General features: G+C 41.1%; 1 protein-coding gene across 3 annotated transcripts in view; it reads left to right on the plus strand.

The window, feature by feature from the left end:
- CDK17 (cyclin dependent kinase 17) overlaps positions 1-18,756 on the plus strand; it is a 182,584-nt gene that overhangs the window by 84,217 nt on the left and 79,611 nt on the right. For all 3 annotated transcript variants that reach the window (XM_063447170.1, XM_063447168.1, XM_063447169.1), the window contains exon 3: positions 13,897-14,047. In XM_063447170.1, the coding sequence (XP_063303240.1) occupies positions 13,930-14,047 (118 nt within the window). In that variant the 5' untranslated portion in view covers positions 13,897-13,929. The remainder of the gene's footprint in view (positions 1-13,896; positions 14,048-18,756) is intronic.

An 18,756-nucleotide genomic window follows, 5' to 3' on the forward strand; every position in this document is an offset into this window, starting at 1 on the left:
GCTGTTTGTTTTTTTAATTTATTTTGCATTCTTAAGTGAAATGTGTCTATTCTACAGGATTTCAGCCCATTTTTAAAGTTAGGATAATCCTTCAAGATTTGACCGTATGGCTGATTTACAAGTGCTGAATGTTTAAATCCGTGGTCATTATGTGTGACATATGGCTGCAAAAAGCATTGTTAGTTTTATGCTCTACGTGTACTCAACAAGTTAATCAATACGAGTTCCTAACATTACGGATATGTGTTTGGCGATCAATTGGCATTTCAGCAGTTAAAGTTTAATTTTAATGATTTGCTTCAGCTTATTAGTCATCTAACCAAAGTAAACCTACCATGTAGCCTAGCAAAGTGTGAAGCTGCCTCATCAATAAATGTCCCTTTTTGTCTCCTAATGAAGAAGTCCACTACTGCGTTTATCGCCATCATATAATATTATAACGTAGGCACTTACGTGAAAATCAATTTTATACTTCAAACCTGGTTGTTGTGTTGAAAGCTTTTTATTCAGATTGTAATAGATTTTATTTTTAGCTGAACTAACTGTAAACAGCCCCCTAATGTTCTTATCATTACTGTAGTGAGTCCCATGAAAAGGAACAATCTGTCCCAATGAATATGAAGAAAATGTACATACACAGAAGATGTATTACTATCTTTGTCTATCTAGGCATAAGCATTGTTAATCCATTAACCCCTTAAGGACCAAACTTCTGGAATAAAAGGGAATCATGACATGTCACACATGTCATGTGTCCTTAAGGGGTTAAAAGGAAAACTTTAACAAAAATCTAATGCTTTATTAATCATTTGTTTTCTGCATGTACTTCTTAAAATTCTATTTTCTTAAAATTCTATTTTCTTATTACGCATATTGTTTATAATATATATATATATATATATACCAAGAAATATATATAAATCCTTGTTTGAAGTGCACTCACAGGACTTTTTTATTTCAAATCGTGCTGTTTATTCAAAGCATCAAATCTCCAGTAAATGGTGTCAATGTTTCAGTCCTCCAGGGACTTTTCTCAAGACAATTTGATAGTGTAACTCATTACATTTAAATATACATTAGTTGATTGGAAGGTGAAAGGATGAAAGCGAGGTTCAATGAATCATATGGAATGTGTATCACATGTGTAATCATATGTAAATATATATATATATATATATATTTGGACTGTCATCTTTCTTCCGGTACCTCCATTTTGTGTGATCTGAGTCGGGATCAGCCTTTATCTCACGGAGAATACGCTCACTAGAAAGCCTAGTCTGCGTTCAAAGAGAGATGATGTCCCTGTCATCACAAATCTGCACCTGTGACAGCTCTCTCCTGTCTGTGCCGGTGTCGACCTTCTATAATCCTGCTTGCTGAGCTTACATTACTCGTAAATCCCGGTGCATGTACCGTTTGACGGTAGCTGTGTAACTTTCACTTCTGGGCAGAGACCGTAATTCAGAACAGTGGTGGGTAAGGTGGGTTCAGCAAGCTGCACCAATTAGAATGTCACCAATTTATGACATGAGAAAGAAGCGCTGTCGCAAGTACATAGCTCCGATGACCAAGAATAGCATGTCATTGTAAACATAATTTCTCTGACATCGCCCCCAAAATGGAGGTGCTAGGGGAAAATTAATAAAGGGTCATTGTAAAATGAATCAACATGCATCACTGGAAAAAAATTAAAATAATAAAAAAATAGACATTTTAAGCAGTGTATGGATAAACCATAGGATTAATCAAGTTTTAAGTTCTAGTGACCGGTTTCCTTTAATGTTTTTGGTCAATAACTTGCAGCTCATGATAATATTTAGTGTAAATTTCCCACATTAATTATAACTCCAGTAGGCAAATGGTGAGGGACTGAAACTCTCTCCTGCCGTCTCCATTGTGGCAAATAGTTCTACAAGGAGTTCATAGACTCCCAGATTACTGCTTCTATTTAAGAGTAATATACGTGTGGCGAGGATGGTGTGTAACACTGGATATTAATGTGAGATTCTTTGTATGACTTGCCTAATGAGAAATGGAAGAATAGAGGGGCACCGAACATAGGCACAAGGAAGAAAGAGTCTGTTGGCTACATCTTTAAAGAAAGAATGATATGGTAATTGGATCGGATGTGTTTGTTACAAAATATTTTCTGGGTGTGCTAGCATCTAATCCGTACAACGTGTGCAAACTGACACGGGGGAACATTACTTCTGACTGCTGTAAAGACCAGTTTAGCAAATGTCTGTCTAAAACCTTTGTTTCAAAGCAATCCTTATCTCCTTATCTGGCTAATGTTCCTTTGATGCCACTCACATTTTTTTCTGATTATGACGCCAAGTGGGCAGCTGTGTGTCACTAACAGATGGTACTTTTGGTTTCCTGCTTCTAATTATCACAGTGAACGCTCTTATCTGCCAGTAATCTGGAGAAAGCGGAAATGAGAGCCGATCAGCCAATCTCTGGAGAGACTCTCAATGTAGAAAGACTGATAAATATTTTATTTATTTATTTTAAGAGTACACAGCGCGTGTCGGTGAACGGCATATATACATTAATGGGCTTTAGTACCATTGTAAAAATGTCCTCTTCACGGTCTTTGAAGAAAGCATTACATCAATACGTGCGAAATTGCTTACAGAAAATGTGTGGATAATATCGTTGGCTTGACGTAGGTATAATAATATTCAAGTTAAAATTGTATTCTGCATTCACAGACATACTGTACACCAAGGTTACAATTTTAAGTCCTATGCTGCTACTTAGGTATAGAAGTTAACTGTGACTTCAAACCCCCTTCTGTAATGTGAATCCATATATGTAGTCTTTACCGCTATGATAGTGGCTTATTATTTTTATTTTTACAATGAGCATTAACATATTCCACAGACAGACATACAAGTAGTTTGAACAAGACAAGTTGAGCATACAGAAACATAAGGTGGTGTGGGCCCTGCTGATTTGGCTAACTCTCTTAATATACAAAATTGTAATCATGTTTGTAGTACATGGTTTAAAAGCTAATTACAGTGAACTGATAATGCATTAATTTCACTTTAACAGTTATCTTGTTTAATGCCCTTTACATCTACATATATGAGGAGAAAGAGAGAGGAACTTACTTGTGATCTCAATTTAAACATGAGTTACAACATTTTGGCTTCACATTTTACTTTTACATACAAACCAAGTCACTTACAAAGGGGCACCTACAGTGGAGATTCCTGTTGGGGTGGGGTGCTCAGATTAGATTTTACCTATATCTATGCAGTGACACATAGATATATATTTTCTCCATTTGAGTTAGTTGTGGCCAAAAAGAAAGAGTATTGAGAGGATCACATACTCAAAAGTTTCTGCAAATATCTGTGTGAGCTTTAAAAGCACAATAAAAATGATATTCAGTGTAAACAATCAGAAATATAACACTTCAGCCAGGGAGGTCTGGCCACTCGGCAGAGGTATGTTTTTCAAATTACAGTGAACTATAAGAATAGCAATTACTCCGACCACCCATGGGCTATTAACGGAGGTTTTCTACCTGGTTTGTATGTAACAGTAAAATGTGCAGTCAAAACGTTATAACTCATGTTTGAAGTTTTGGCTGCTATGTGAGCAGAATTCTAACACTAATGGCAAGTGTGCTGTTCCAAAACTTTCTATTTATATGAATATTATATTTTAAAATTGAATTTATTTTAATGAGCTCAACTACGCCAATTCTGCTATCTCCTATTTTTAGTACAGTGAGCATAAATCCTCTTTCAACAGATAACTTCTTTTTGTTCAGGCAAGAAGTTAACCGTACAAAACCATAAAGTCTAGTCTATGACTTTTATCTTGTCTATGGGCACCCATTTCCTCAATAGTATTTTAGAACGGTAAATAAAATGTAGGATTAGCTGGTGTAATGTGTTTATATTTGCTTTGTTAATTTGGATAAGCAATACCAGACTAGAACTTCCAGAGATGCGTATCTGAATGTCCTCATCTACTTTTTGTTCTCTAACTTTGTATCCCTTCATTCTGTATTTTTTTTTCCCCCGCATGATGGGGTACTAACGTTTTGTCAGACCAAATGGGGTTTTGTTGTCGCAGTTTGGTTAATGTTGGAAAAGTATGGCTTACGCCTCATCTTTACTTTGAACAAAATTTCGATGACTAACACTTTTGAGTGGCAGAGGAAAAGGTGACATTTTATTTATTTTGTAGTTATTTTTAGGTGCTCTAATTCAGAGAACTTTACAAATTAGAGGGGGGAAAGACATAGGTGTGTTCACAGACAGAAGCGTATATAATCAGATAAAATAGTAGAATGCAATTTAGCATTGGCAAGGACTAATGGATATATATTGAAAATCTAAGAATGCATTCCTATGTCCCACAAATACTGGGAAATATTTCAATTTTCCAGAATGCAAGATGGCTTCTTTTCACTGCGTTTTACTCATTGAGTTTTTAACAGACAAATTAGAACACACACTTTGTCATAATATTGTGGCTAATTTAAATCCAATATAATCAGTATTTTGTCAGGCATAGTTATACATCTCATTAGAGTGTGTAAACTCATTTTTTTAATTCTGGAGACGCATGATTCATTGTGGCCCACAGGAAATTATTGCAAAACACACAATAAATACACAATGGGATATAGATGCACTCCAGAGAATGCATTTAGCATATCTATTCAGTGGACAAACAAAAACCCCTTTAGTGGTTTTATGATGCTTTTAGACATACGGCATCACAGCAAAACGATTGTACTTTCCCATTTTTCACGTGCATTTTGGCATGTTTGTATACACACAACTAGTGTTCAGCTTAAAAACAAATGAATCCTGTACAAGATGTATGAATCAATAATGTGATTTATGCTTTTGTTCCTGTGGATACAGTTTTAAGACACCCATAGCTCATAGTTTAGGGGTGCATTTCACACCCATATTTTATATCTTTATTGATAAACTTCATTACCAAGAATAATGTTTAGGGGATAAAATGGGATAAATGAAGCATAGTGAAAGATTCCCCCCCCCCCCCTGCTTATGCTTTTGTTCCTGTGGATACAGTTTTAAGACACCCATAGCTCATAGTTTAGGGGTGCATTTCACACCCATATTTTATATCTTTATTGATAAACTTCATTACCAAGAATAATGTTTAGGGGATAAAATGGGATAAATGAAGCATAGTGAAATTATTCCACTTATGTGGAGCTGTATACCAGCAGGCTGCTCAACCTACCTCCTTTTTATGTAAAATGCTGTAGGTGGGCTGCATTTCATTTTTATGTGGCGGAGACAGCTGGAACAATCATACTGTTCAGCTAGTGTGGAAATTTCCCAGAGAAGTAGTATGGAACATTACTCAATTTAAAATTCAGAATATCTTGCATCCCTGAATGGGCCAAGTCAGGGACACATGCTTACAGCTTTTGTAAAGCAGTATAAACATTGGCTGATTGCTCTGAATGCACTTAACAAACAATAAACACATCTAGTGATGCTTCGCTTCTTTGGGTTAATTAATTACCTGGCGTCTGTGAAGAAACCTGGAACAGAGTGTCAAAATCCCGAATATTGGACTGTCCCACTGAACCCGGGACAATTTGGATAGTGAAATAAACTAACCATAACCTGTATTTCCTCAATGCTTCCTGTTACTATAGCGTTGCTATGCTCCTGTAAGACATTTCAGATTGATAGATTAATAAGCTTTGCATTTCTACCACGAATAATGCCTTGGAGTGTGTATACCACCATAAAAACCTGCGTTAACAAGCTAAAGCAGACCGATGGAAGCTCAGAGTTAATTGAAAGTGTGTAGGCACTATCTGTTGGAGTATTCTAAGTACTGAAACATGCAGAATAAATTCCATTCAGGCTGGATTCCCCAGAGCGTTTGCAATGTATTTTAGTTCCGTCCTGGTGGTACTGAGTGCTCTTAAGTATGATGACAGAACAAGTCCCAGGATTTGCTTACACCAGGGGTGGCAAAAATAGCTTCCTCAGCTCTTCTCGAGCTAGAACTTCCATGATGCTTTGCCAACTTTAATTCTTTAACAGCTGGAGATTCCATACGGGTTTCCTCTGCCGCCGTTTACACAGTTTCGCTCATCGTTGTAGCATTGAGCACTATTGCAAGCCTTCCTTGTTCTTTTTGGCTACACGTGCAGCCTGTCTTAGTTAAAACTGGTGTCTCTGGTCCTCATCCTTTGTGCATTGAGTGATGTTGGCAGTGCTGCCTTAAAGCTGCTTGCTGATGTCACAAGCACCTAACAATGTGCGTTTTCCCTCCAGCCCTGAGCGCTGTGCTGGCAGCATATTTGAAAGTGCTGCCAGATGTGGAATCCCTATTAGAAATTCAGCCAGTTCAGTGCACTCCATCCTCACTCGCTTATTGCAGCACCTGCTCCCATTCTGGCATTTATTCCCACGGGAGTACAAGCCTACCCTCCAAACATGGACCATTTTATTGCACTGATGAGTTGCGGTAGAAGAGCTGCTAGCAGCTGCATTGATTGTAAAAAATAATATTCTATTTGAGCATCTTTGCTCCCTCCATGGCCGATTATTTATTTATTTTTTCTTGATGTCTAATTTTCTTTCTGTTGTACACAGGATATCATTATACATGTGTTATCATTACGTTGTTTGCCTGCATTGGCAATCCCATATTTTCCCTTGAGGCTTTAAGGCTGGCTGAGAATTGTGAGAAATGGTGGCCATCGCTGCCTTAGGGGCTCAAGAAGTTGCACTGTGTAAAAGAAATGCTTTGTTATTTTCCCAGCAAACAAAATACAAGGGAATGGGATTCCAAACCCGCCTTTACCAAATATTGACTGGGCATCGTTATTGTTGGCCAGCTATAGAGGTTACCAATCAGTGCATTTCAAAATCAATTCCTGCGTAAAGTGAATAGACATACATGTTTATTAGAGAAAGGTGCCATTTGACTGACACAGTGGTACAAAAGGCCCAAATAACTTGTGTATCCAACTGTTCTCTTTATATGTTTTATTCATTTCCTTTTTTACAGCTGTTCAATTAGTCATTTCATTTCCTCTACTCTCAAAGCAAACATTGCTGTTTGTGACTGATCTACATCTGCCGGTCTTATAATCTCTGTATAAAAATATACTATTCTATATAACATTCCCGTAAAGTGGTTTGTGCCCACATGAACAGTTTCTAGCTGAGCTTTTTGCAAAATCCTGCCATTTCATCGTAGGTGGACAATTCCTCTTGCAGGGCTTATGAATTTTTATGAAGCTATAGACATTTTTTTTATTGTTGTTTAAGGCTTATGTGCCATATTTCCTGAGCCTAGACCCTGAAGAGCTGAGGTAGATAGACACGAAAAAGTGCCCACCTGTAGTCTGCATCCATATGTTACCTGAAGCATGCATTTATTAGTAGCTAATTTGATTGATGATTGTCGGTTCCATTGTGATAGTTTGTAAATAACAAAGTAAGAACACTAGAGCCAGACATGGGGTAAAGGAAAAGTGACAACCCCATGTAGCTATGCCAAAGTTGAATCTTAGCAGAGCTTTTCGAGAACTGTCGTTTTGCAATTGTTGGGTATCTCCCATTTGGATATCTCAGATCTGCACAAAAGAGCGAAAGCATATTCAAACTAGTATAGCCTTGCCTGGATAAATTGAGTTTGCTTTTACATATCAGACCTGTGCCCCAAAAATGTCCTAAAATTAGGAAATGGATTGGCATTTACGTTGCTGAAATCCCCTCTGCTAAAGCTCTGCATTGCTTCTGGATACATTTAGTTTGTGAGCAATGGTTTCTGTGGGTTAACGTCATGCTGTCCTGAATCGCTGCCAATAGATCACAGCCAAAAGCAAATAAAACAAAAAACAATCTGAACATTTGTAGCCTCACCTGGTTAATCTTTGCAGGGAATGAATGCCTTGTTAAATTGTGTACTTGCGTTAACTTTTTCTGTGCCACAAGGGTTGTGCGACAAATTGCTTTTGTGGTATAACGTGCAAGAAAAACATATAGAAAGACAACAACAGCAATGCTGAAGCTTTTGAAGTTTGGAGGCTGATGTGGGGCCATAGAAAATACATATTAGAGTCACGTACCTGAAAAGCTTTGTATTACAGATGTTCTATGGAACTCGCAGTTCAGAGGTTTAACTGTTTGATTGTCCGCGGTTTACTAAAACATTGTAAGGAGGCTGTGTTTACAGTTTAAATGGATTTTGTTTAACTTGCTTAAGGCAGTTTGACAAAAACTTAAAGCGGCACTGTCATGCCGAATTCCGTTTTTTTTTTAACCCCCCTCCCGCCTCAACTACATCCAATCGACCCCCTAGTCACCCCCAAATGCCCCTATGCCCCCCACATTACCTATTTTTTATTCTTTATTTTCTGCCCGATCTTTATTCAGGGCGCCGCCATCTTTGTGTGGGTAGGTGAAGTCCCTATGGGACACGTCATCTACCCACACTACACAGACTGTGAGATTCCCGCACATGCCCAGTGAAACACCTGGACATGCGAACGGGAATTTCACCTATTCATTCATTCATCAGACAGACGAATGAATGAATAGAAAAAATCAGACGAACAAACTAACACTGTGTATCCGTGTTAGTTTGTTCGTTCAGTTTATTACAAGGAGGGAGCTACCGGCGTGCAGCTCCCTCCTTGTAATATGTAACTATAGAAGCGGCAGGGAGCAGAGCTCCCCACCACTTCATAAGCCCCCCAGGTCCCCCCCTCACTCTATGGGGGTCAATATGACCCCCATAATAGCACAAGGGAGATTAAAATCTCCCCAATGCCCCTACTCGCTATATCGCGAGTAGGGGCATGTCCACTAAACAGTGAGCAGCCTGTGGCTGCTCACTGTAAAAAAAAAAAAAAAAGGGTAATAAGGGGGGGACGGGGGGCCTACTGTCCTCCCCCGCCGGCCCCCACCCCTGGACGGCGGGTGGGGGCCATAATGGGAATGAGGGGGGACCTACTGTCCTCCCCTCAGGCCCCCACCCCTGGGCGGCGGGTGGGGGCCATAATAGTAATAAGGGGGGGGGACCTACTGTCCTCCACCCCCCGGCCCCCACCCCTGGGCGGCGGGTGGGGGCCATAATAGTAATAGGGGGGGGGGGGACCTACTGTCCTCCACCCCCCGGCCCCCACCCCTGGGCGGCGGGTGGGGGCCATAATAGTAATAAGGGGGGGGGACCTACTGTCCTCCAGCCCCCGGCCCCCACCCCTGGGCGGCGGGTGGGGGCCCTAATGGAAAAAAGGGGGGGGGGGACCTACTGTCCTCCCCCCGGCCCCCACCCCTGGGCGGCGGGTGGGGGCCATAATAGTAATAAGGGGGGGGGGGGGGTCTACTGTCCTTCCCCCCCCCCGGCCCCCACCCCTGGGCGGCGGGTGGGGGCCATAACGATAATGGGGGGGGACCTACTGTCCTCCCCCCGCCCCCACCCCTGGGCGGCGGGTGGGGGCACTAAGTAAATTCCCCCCCCCCCCCCCCATCAAGGTGACTAGGGGTGCCCAAGCCCCTAGTCACCCACCCCCCACCCAAATAAAAAATGCCCCTTCCTACCCCCCTCACCCTAAAAAATAGTGAGGGGGGAATAAAATTGCTAACCTGTAAAGTAAAATTAAACTTACCATTCGACGTCTTCTTTTTTCTAAAATCTTCATTTTTCAGCCCCAAAAAAGGCCAAATAAAAAACCATCATAGCCGTCGAACTAAAAATAAAATAAAAAACCCGTGCGCAAAAAAAAAACCCGACGAAAAAGAAAAAACCCGAGCGCACACAAAAATAATCCATCTTCACCCATGGAGGGCTCCGCGCAGACTGAGCTCCGCAGGGCGGGGCAAGGCTTATAAAGCCTTGCCCCGCCCTGCAATTAGCCTAAGAACACTCTGATTGGTGGGTTTAAGCCAATCAGAGTGCTCTTTGTCATTTTACAAGCGTGGGAAAGTTCTTTGGAATTTTCCCACGCTTGTAAAGTGTCACAGAGCACTGTGATTGGATGGCTTGAAATCCATCCAATCACAGTGCTCTGTGTCATTTTACAAGCGTGGGAAAGTTCTTTGGAATTTTCCCACGCTTGTAAAATGACACAGAGCACTGTGATTGGATGGATTTCAAGCCATCCAATCACAGTGCTCTGTGTCATTTTACAAGCGTGGGAAAGTTCTTTGGAATTTTCCCACGCTTGTAAAATGACACAGAGCACTGTGATTGGATGGCTTTAAATCCATCCAATCACAGTGCTCTGTGTCATTTTACAAGCGTGGGAAAGTTCTTTGGAATTTTCCCACGCTTGTAAAATGACACAGAGCACTGTGATTGGATGGATTTCAAGCCATCCAATCACAGTGCTCTGTGTCATTTTACAAGCGTGGGAAAGTTCTTTGGAATTTTCCCACGCTTGTAAAATGACACAGAGCACTGTGATTGGATGGCTTTAAATCCATCCAATCACAGTGCTCTGTGTCATTTTACAAGCGTGGGAAAGTTCCAAAGAACTTTCCCACGCTTGTAAAATGACACAGAGCACTGTGATTGGATGGCTTTCAAGCCATCCAATCACAGTGCTCTGTGTCATTTTACAAGCGTGGGAAAATTCCAAAGAACTTTCCCACGCTTGTAAAATGACAAAGAGCACTCTGATTGGCTTAAACCCACCAATCAGAGTGTTCTTAGGCTAATTGCAGGGCGGGGCAAGGCTTTATAAGCCTTGCCCCGCCCTGCGGAGCTCAGTCTGCGCGGAGCCCTCCATGGGTGAAGATGGATTATTTTTTTGTGCGCTCGGGTTTTTTCTTTTCGTCGGGTTTTTTTTTTTGCGCTCGGGTTTTTTATTTTATTTTTAGTTCGACGGCTATGATGGTTTTTTATTTGGCCTTTTTTGGGGCTGAAAAATGAAGATTTTAGAAAAAAGAAGACGTCGAATGGTAAGTTTAATTTTACTTTACAGGTTAGCAATTTTATTCCCCCCTCACTATTTTTTAGGGTGAGGGGGGTAGGTAGGGGCATTTTTTATTTGGGTGGGGGGTGGGTGACTAGGGGCTTGGGCACCCCTAGTCACCTTGATGGGGGGGGGGGGGGAATTTACTTAGTGCCCCCACCCGCCGCCCAGGGGTGGGGGCGGGGGGGAGGACAGTAGGTCCCCCCCCCCATTATCGTTATGGCCCCCACCCGCCGCCCAGGGGTGGGGGCCGGGGGGGGGAGGACAGTAGATCCCCCCCCCCTTATTACTATTATGGCCCCCACCCGCCGCCCAGGGGTGGGGGCCGGGGGGGAGGACAGTAGGTCCCCCCCCCCTTTTTTCCATTAGGGCCCCCACCCGCCGCCCAGGGGTGGGGGCCGGGGGCTGGAGGACAGTAGGTCCCCCCCCCTTATTACTATTATGGCCCCCACCCGCCGCCCAGGGGTGGGGGCCGGGGGGGGAGGACAGTAGGTCCCCCCCTATTACTATTATGGCCCCCACCCGCCGCCCAGGGGTGGGGGCCGGGGGGTGGAGGACAGTAGGTCCCCCCCCCCCCCCTTATTACTATTATGGCCCCCACCCGCCGCCCAGGGGTGGGGGCCGGGGGGGAGGACAGTAGGTCCCCCCCCCCCTTTATTACTATGATGGCCCCCACCCGCCGGCCAGGGGTGGGGGCCGGGGGGGAGGACAGTAGGTCCCCCCCCCCTACTACTATTATGGCCCCCATCCGCCGCCCAGGGGTGGGGGCCGGGGGGGAGGACAGTAGGTCCCCCCCCCCTTATTACTATTATGGCCCCCACCCGCCGCCCAGGGGTGGGGGCCGGGGGGGAGGACAGTAGGTCCCCCCCCCCCTTTATTACTATTATGGCCCCCACCCGCCGGCCAGGGGTGGGGGCCGGGGGGGGGGGACAGTAGGTCCCCCCCCTACTACTATTATGGCCCCCACCCGCCGCCCAGGGGTGGGGGCCGGGGGGGAGGACAGTAGGTCCCCCCCCCTCATTATCTTTATGGCCCCCACCCACCGCTCAGGGGTGGGGGCCGGGGGGGGGGACAATAGGTCTCCCTCCCTTATTTTACTTTACGGCCCCCACCCGTCATTTAGGGGTGGGGGGCAATATTTTTTTTATTTTTTTTCTACAGTGAGCAGCCACAGGCTGCTCACTGCTTACTAGACATGCCCCTACTCGCGGTATAGCGAGTAGGGGCATATTATTTACTAATACCAAGTCATTTTTACTTGGTGTTAGTAAATTTGGCTGAAAGACCAATTTAGGTCTTTCAGCCTTTTAGTAGATAGCTCCCTGATACCGTGGGAATTAGGGAGTTATCTACTAAGCGGCTGCAAGATGCAGCCACAGCAATGAATAGGATCGGAGTTTCATTCATTTGAATGAAATTCCGATCCGAACAAAGTACCGAATTGCATCCTAACACCAATGGAGAAACGGTGCTCATTCTGTTAGGATGCAATTCGGCAGTTTTGCCGGCGTTCTGTCTAAGTGACAGGACTTTCGGCAATACTGACAGGAAGTATTGTGGGAACTGGGAGGAAAGCTAGGGATCATGGGAAAATTGCTCTGACCAGCGGAAATGAAGCACACTTTGCTCCTCCGCTGGTCAGAGCTGGTCAAGCGGAGGAATCCCATAAGACAAAGAGTCCCTACTTTGTCTTATGGTTTTAAAGAAAACTAAAGAAGACAGGAAGAAAAGAATAACAGATCCTGAGAGAGGGGGAGAAGAGGAAGAGATTGAGGAAAGGTAAGTTCGGCATGACAGTGCCGCTTTAAGTCATCGAGGCACCCAAAACCCACAACCTCATTAATAAGGGTCTTTCACATCCTCTTTAACCAGCCGTGATATTTAATGGCTGCTCCAAATCTCTTCGAAAACATTTAATGCAAAGTTGGGACCAGATCCATGTAATCTAGCCCCAACATAATCTGTGGCCGTCCAGTTGCACTATTGGCGCTGACAAATAGCTGATATCAGCCTTGATATGGCTGCTTTCAGCTTATTCAGCAGTTCCACTCCTCAGATATGCTGCTGGGGGTATAACTAAATAACTAAAGAAAAAAATCCAGTGGTTCCAACTGGTGCGTGTCTCTTTGTAATCTTGGCAAGGATCCGTGATACTGATGCTTGCCTTCGGATATGCTGGAAGGACTTTAAAAGTTGAGTATGTTTAAATTATTTATTAGATTAGATTGTATCCATATATTGCAGAAAAATAGAGTAGGTCACTTGCATGGAGTGTTCCATTAAGGAGATACTCCTGCCAGAAACTAATCCCCATTTTAATGTTTTTTTTGTATTATTATTATGCAGGTATGTACTGAGCTCATTCATGTTTTATTTGTTATATGAAATGCTCATATTTATTGGATATTATTTCTGGAGTCCATCCTTTGCTTTCTGTATTCGTATTAAGCCATTGTTCTTTAAATCTCTGAGGACGGTACTTTATAGCAAGATAGCAAGCAAGATAAAGTAATCCTGTGATACTACACCCTATTCAATAAAGCATGTTTACAACAGTCAAGTACACTGTGTTACAATCGGTGTTGTTTTGCAGCAGAATTTGTGAAATTAGTTTTATAAAGCAATAATCGGTTGCAAATTGTTTTGACAGTCTGTACAGATTTCTTTTTTATCCCTCTCTGTGTAGAAGTCCTGCTGCTGATAACATTTATACTATATGATGTACTGGTGTGACGGTATGCACTGCTTGCAAAATCTAATGGAAATTAGTACTGTTGGTTTCTTTATGTGCCAGGAGAGTAGGTAAACCATTGCAAAATCCCCGACATGACCGTATAGTTCCAGAATCATTGGAATCTTCTCCTGCAGCTAATGTACAGACAGATAAATGTGTCTTAATATTTCCACTCGTGGTTACAGTACCATATGTTTTTGCCTTACAGGCTTCGTTACGCCGTGCACCTTTTATCTGAAACATGAAAAAATTCAAGAGAAGGCTTTCACTCACGTTGCGAGGCAGCCAGACAATAGATGAATCGCTCTCCGAGTTGGCAGAGCAAATGACCATTGAGGAAAATAGCAGCAAAGATAATGGTGAGTCCTATTGTGCGCTAATATCATTTATCTTGTTTTTTGTTAACATGTCTTGAGATATCTCCCATTTTTTAAGTGTTTCCAGGATAAGTACAAAGATCCATTACAATATTAAGAAAGCCCTTAATGAAGGTGGCCAGATGCGTTTTTCTGGCTTAGTTTCAGTAAGTCAGAAATGACCACAGGCTATCAACAGTTAATTGTTACTTCACAATTGTAGTTAATTTGCATCTGGAAAGTAATGTCTGTCTCGGCAATAAATCAAAATGTAACGCTTTAAAAGAAGGCGATGCAACCGTTATTCACATTTTAGTTTACTGTAAACCAAAGTTCCCTATTGGTGTAAAATAGTTACTTTTGAGATGATTTACTAAACAGTAAATGGAGGTATATTAGAAAAAACAAAGTGCCGATAATATTCCAAAATACCTGCATGAGAGAAGAACTATCCTTTTCAGGTTTTTTTTTTGTTTTGTTTTTTTTCATCTTGGATATTTTGGTATAATTATTACAATTTGATTTTGAATTCACTTTTTAGTAAAGAAAGTCCTGAATGCTCCCTATTATCAGTCTTGCTTCCCATTCTCTTGAGCATCATACTCTTCTTACAGTTGTGTTTGCGTTACCTGGAAATAATACACAGTTCTGGATGCTATTTAAAGGGCACATGTCATGCTCCAAACAACTTATGCTCATTAGATTGATCTTATCCATTGTATGATTTTATCTATAGTTTGTGCTAGCACTTTTGCTAACAAATGTATAGACTAGGAGGAAAAAAAACATAGAGTGGAACCTCGGAACTCAAACATTCCTGTTCTCGAACTAAAATGTTGCATAAAAAAATTCTCGGTATGCAAACGATCCTCGGTACCCGAACACATCACGCGGCATTCACAGAGGGACACAAGTGTGAGATGAGGAAATATGGGCAGATGGCCTATGTAAAGGGAGAGAGGGGGATATAGGGAGAGGAAAACCGGAGGGCAGAGGTACACAAGTAAAGGATGAAGGGAGGGATATGGACCCAATTATTATTCAAGGAGAAAAAGGAAAATATGAGGTGAAGGACACACGAGGACAAAGGGACATGAGTAAGGTAAGAGGGACTATGGACATAAGGATACAAGCAGAGGAAAGAGGGTATTGGATATTTTGAACCTGATACAGTAATTTTATATGCATTTGTATGTAATGCCAGAAGAACAGTTACCTATCGCCATCCATGTAATTTTGGGGTTTGGAACGGATTAAACAAATTTACATTAATTCCTATGGTAAATGTTGATTCGGTTCTCAAACAAATCAGAACTCGAACAGCCTTCTGGAATGGATTAAGTTCGAGTTCCAAGGTTCACTGTTTATAAAAAAAAAAAAATTCTTGTCAATGTCTCGGCATGCGAAGGCATTGACTGACAAGGGAGAGCAGAAAAGACCTCCCACAGGAGGTCCCTCTGTTCTCTTCCCATAGCAACCACAGCACGTGTGCTGTGGTTGCTATGTAAGCTCCCTAGCCTGCGCTTCTAGCACTGGCTAGGGAGTATAGAAACGGAGGGACATGATGTCAATCCATTACGACATTGACATGCTAGCTATGAAGCCAGCATGCAAATGATACTAACGGGAATTGCCCTGCTTGGGAAGCAAAATCAAATAAGACTTCTGTAGGAGCGCAGGCGGAGCGTAGTGGCCAGGAGGTGAATGTTACACGAAGAGTAACACCCATGAATCGGCACTGGAATGGAGGAAAACTGGGTAAATCTTTATATTTCACATTTAATACACCATGTATCTTTGATATATATGATGTATTCAATGTATAAAGGTGTGATTTTTAGGTTAATAAGAAATAATTTTCTGTAACCGATTCACTTTAAATCAAATGTCCAACAGGGGATCATATAAATTGTATACAAGGTTATTCATGAAAGTGAGAAATACAGGGAATTCAATAGGTGTACTGGAAAAATTATCCAACCCTGTTATGTTAATTTGAAATTCACTTTAAATTCAATTTGAATTCCCTGTTCTGTATAGATCCACATGTCTCATTGCTTGGTCAAATGATGTGGCCAGAATTGTGACTCTTTAATTTATGTGGATACATAAAGAAACAATAGCATTAGCAATACAATTGTGTACTCCTCTATAGTGCTTTGCTCTCTGCTTAGGTGAGATTATCGAGAGCAATCTAATGCTTTCCCATAGGAAACCATTAAGAGCATAGTTTGCATGTGCATCAACTCTGAGCCAACTCTGAGGCCATCTGATAGAAATAGAGTTTTACTCTATTTCCTCTGAAACTTCACATGTGACTGAGTGATAGCCACTAGAGGCACTTAAACCCTGCAATCAAAACATTGCCATTCTGTTGAACGGCAATGTTTTCCGTTGCAGGGTTAAAACACGGGGGATGTGGTACCCATGCCACTTCATTAAGATTAAGTGGTCTGGGTGCCTATAATGTCTGTTGACTGAAAACTGTATTGGGTCATCCGGTACGCAATTCTAAAATGCTCTTATCCAATTTCTTCTTGCCCCATTAGAATTATGATCTCTAATATTTCTTGCCCCCATTCTATCTTTATGTTCATGGCTTAAAAGAACTATCACAAATCCGCTAAATCTGTCTGCATGTTGTGTGTTAGTTTCTTTTGTTTCTCTCTCCCATGGTAGACACCATCTAAATCTTTATTCCAATTTATTTAAATATTCTCATTTCCAAGAATTACTATTTGCATATATTTACATATCCTAGTATATATGCATTCTTGCTGTAAAGCTAATGATTCGCATTGTCAGACTTTATCTTCTTCACCCTTCGTGTCTTCCTGCAACAGCTCACGTCATTAAGAAAATCTTTTGTTTTTCTCTTCTGTTAATAAATATCCATTTTATATATATATATATATATATATATATATAACATGTAACCTTTCCTCTTCTTCACGACCAAGTGTTAGACAACCGAAGGATTAGATTTTTGTTAACCTGGATTAACCGTCACTGAAAACCCTTGTTATTACGTCCTTGTCTTATAACAGTAGCCCTTTGCAAAGGATTTTTTGTGTGTATAATAATGGCATACCAATTGTGCTTTGTGAATTCAAAGGGAGCATTTCCAGTGCAGAGATTTAGAATGACAGAATGAGTCTGCTGGCACTGCTGCCAACGCTCAAATGAGAGAATATCAAAGGAATGTTGTTTTTCAGCCAAATTTTATAGTTTTAATGAACACGGTTGAATGACGGTCAATGCCTATGTCATTATATCTCGGAGAAATGTTCTCTGTTTTAGCTCATCATTCTATTTAGCAATATATAGATAATTTCTGTAATATTCCAAGCCAGACCAAGTAAATCCGAACAACTATTAACATAGGTACATATGAGACAGTCCATTGACTGCACATTTTTTTTAATGTTATAGAGCATTCGGTTTTGGCACGTGCATTTACAAGCTACAATAATTTTGCTGTCAACTAAAATAAAAATGAGATGATCATTGGAGCATCACTAACAGTCTATGTCATGTTAACATTTGACATTTTAAATCTGTATAGAAAATTGTAAGTTATTTCTAATGGCAATTTGTTCAGTCTATAGCACTTGGGGAAATTGTCCCAACTAGTGCACAGTTTAGCAGCTCATCTCCCTGATTGTTTGTTAATCACACATTTTTATTAATTAGTCCAGATAACGGTAAATAACAAATGGCTTAGATGGGAACCTGAAATACTTGAATTTGGTTCAAAGCACCTAGCACTGTACAAATTACTAAAACACCACTAAACTGTCTTTAACCCCATTACGACACACAAGTAAGAAGTCATCGCTTTGAAAGAGTTAAAAAAAAAAATCAGCGTGACGTGTAAAACAAGTTGGGCACTTTTACCTATAACTAACTATTTGTGTGACAGATTCTCTTCTAGCCTATAGGATTGAAAGTCATTTAGTATTGCGCAACAAAAGTACAATACAAGGGATGGACTGTGATTAATAGATTGCCCTACTTATATTATGGAAACTTTTTATGGTATGGATAAAGGAAAGTATCACTGTAAACACGTTAAGGCGCTTGTAAACTTATTAAACTGTAGCAATCACATGGTCTCTGCTTTAAAGGTCCAAACAATTAAAGTTTTAACATAGTAGCGTCGTAAAAAGAAGCCACATAAAATCCTGTGCTTGTTATGGGAAACTGGAGACACTGTTCTAAAGCAGATTAGATAAAAGCCATTTTGCATTTTATTGTTTAAATAGGTTTCTCCTGTCCATTTAACCTGCATATGCTTTTTTCATGAATGTTTTGAGCTATAATAAGACAGATATAAATGGTCACAGTGCTCGTCTACATAGAGCATTAATATATCTTTTATTTTTATTAAATTGAACTTTTATTACATTTTAAAAATGGGTTATAATCATACTTTCCTTTTTAAAGCTACTGGTACAAGTTTCCTGGAGGCTGAGTAACTTCTGCCTAATCCCTTAATTTAAAGCAGCACTCTCACTTTTAGATTTTTCATAAAGCTAGAATTATTGTGGAAAACACTTTTACTGACTGTGTTGGAACTTCTTTGGAATTCCAATCGAATCAGAAGATATGCATTAACCAACACAATCAACACAAATAAACAGTACCAGGGTGCACCTAATGCCTACTATTAGAGTGCAGAATTATGAAAAAAAAGTCCAGAGTTTTCACTT

This window comes from Pelobates fuscus, chromosome 3 (genome assembly GCF_036172605.1).
Source record: "Pelobates fuscus isolate aPelFus1 chromosome 3, aPelFus1.pri, whole genome shotgun sequence".
Taxonomy (NCBI): Eukaryota; Metazoa; Chordata; class Amphibia; order Anura; family Pelobatidae; genus Pelobates; species Pelobates fuscus.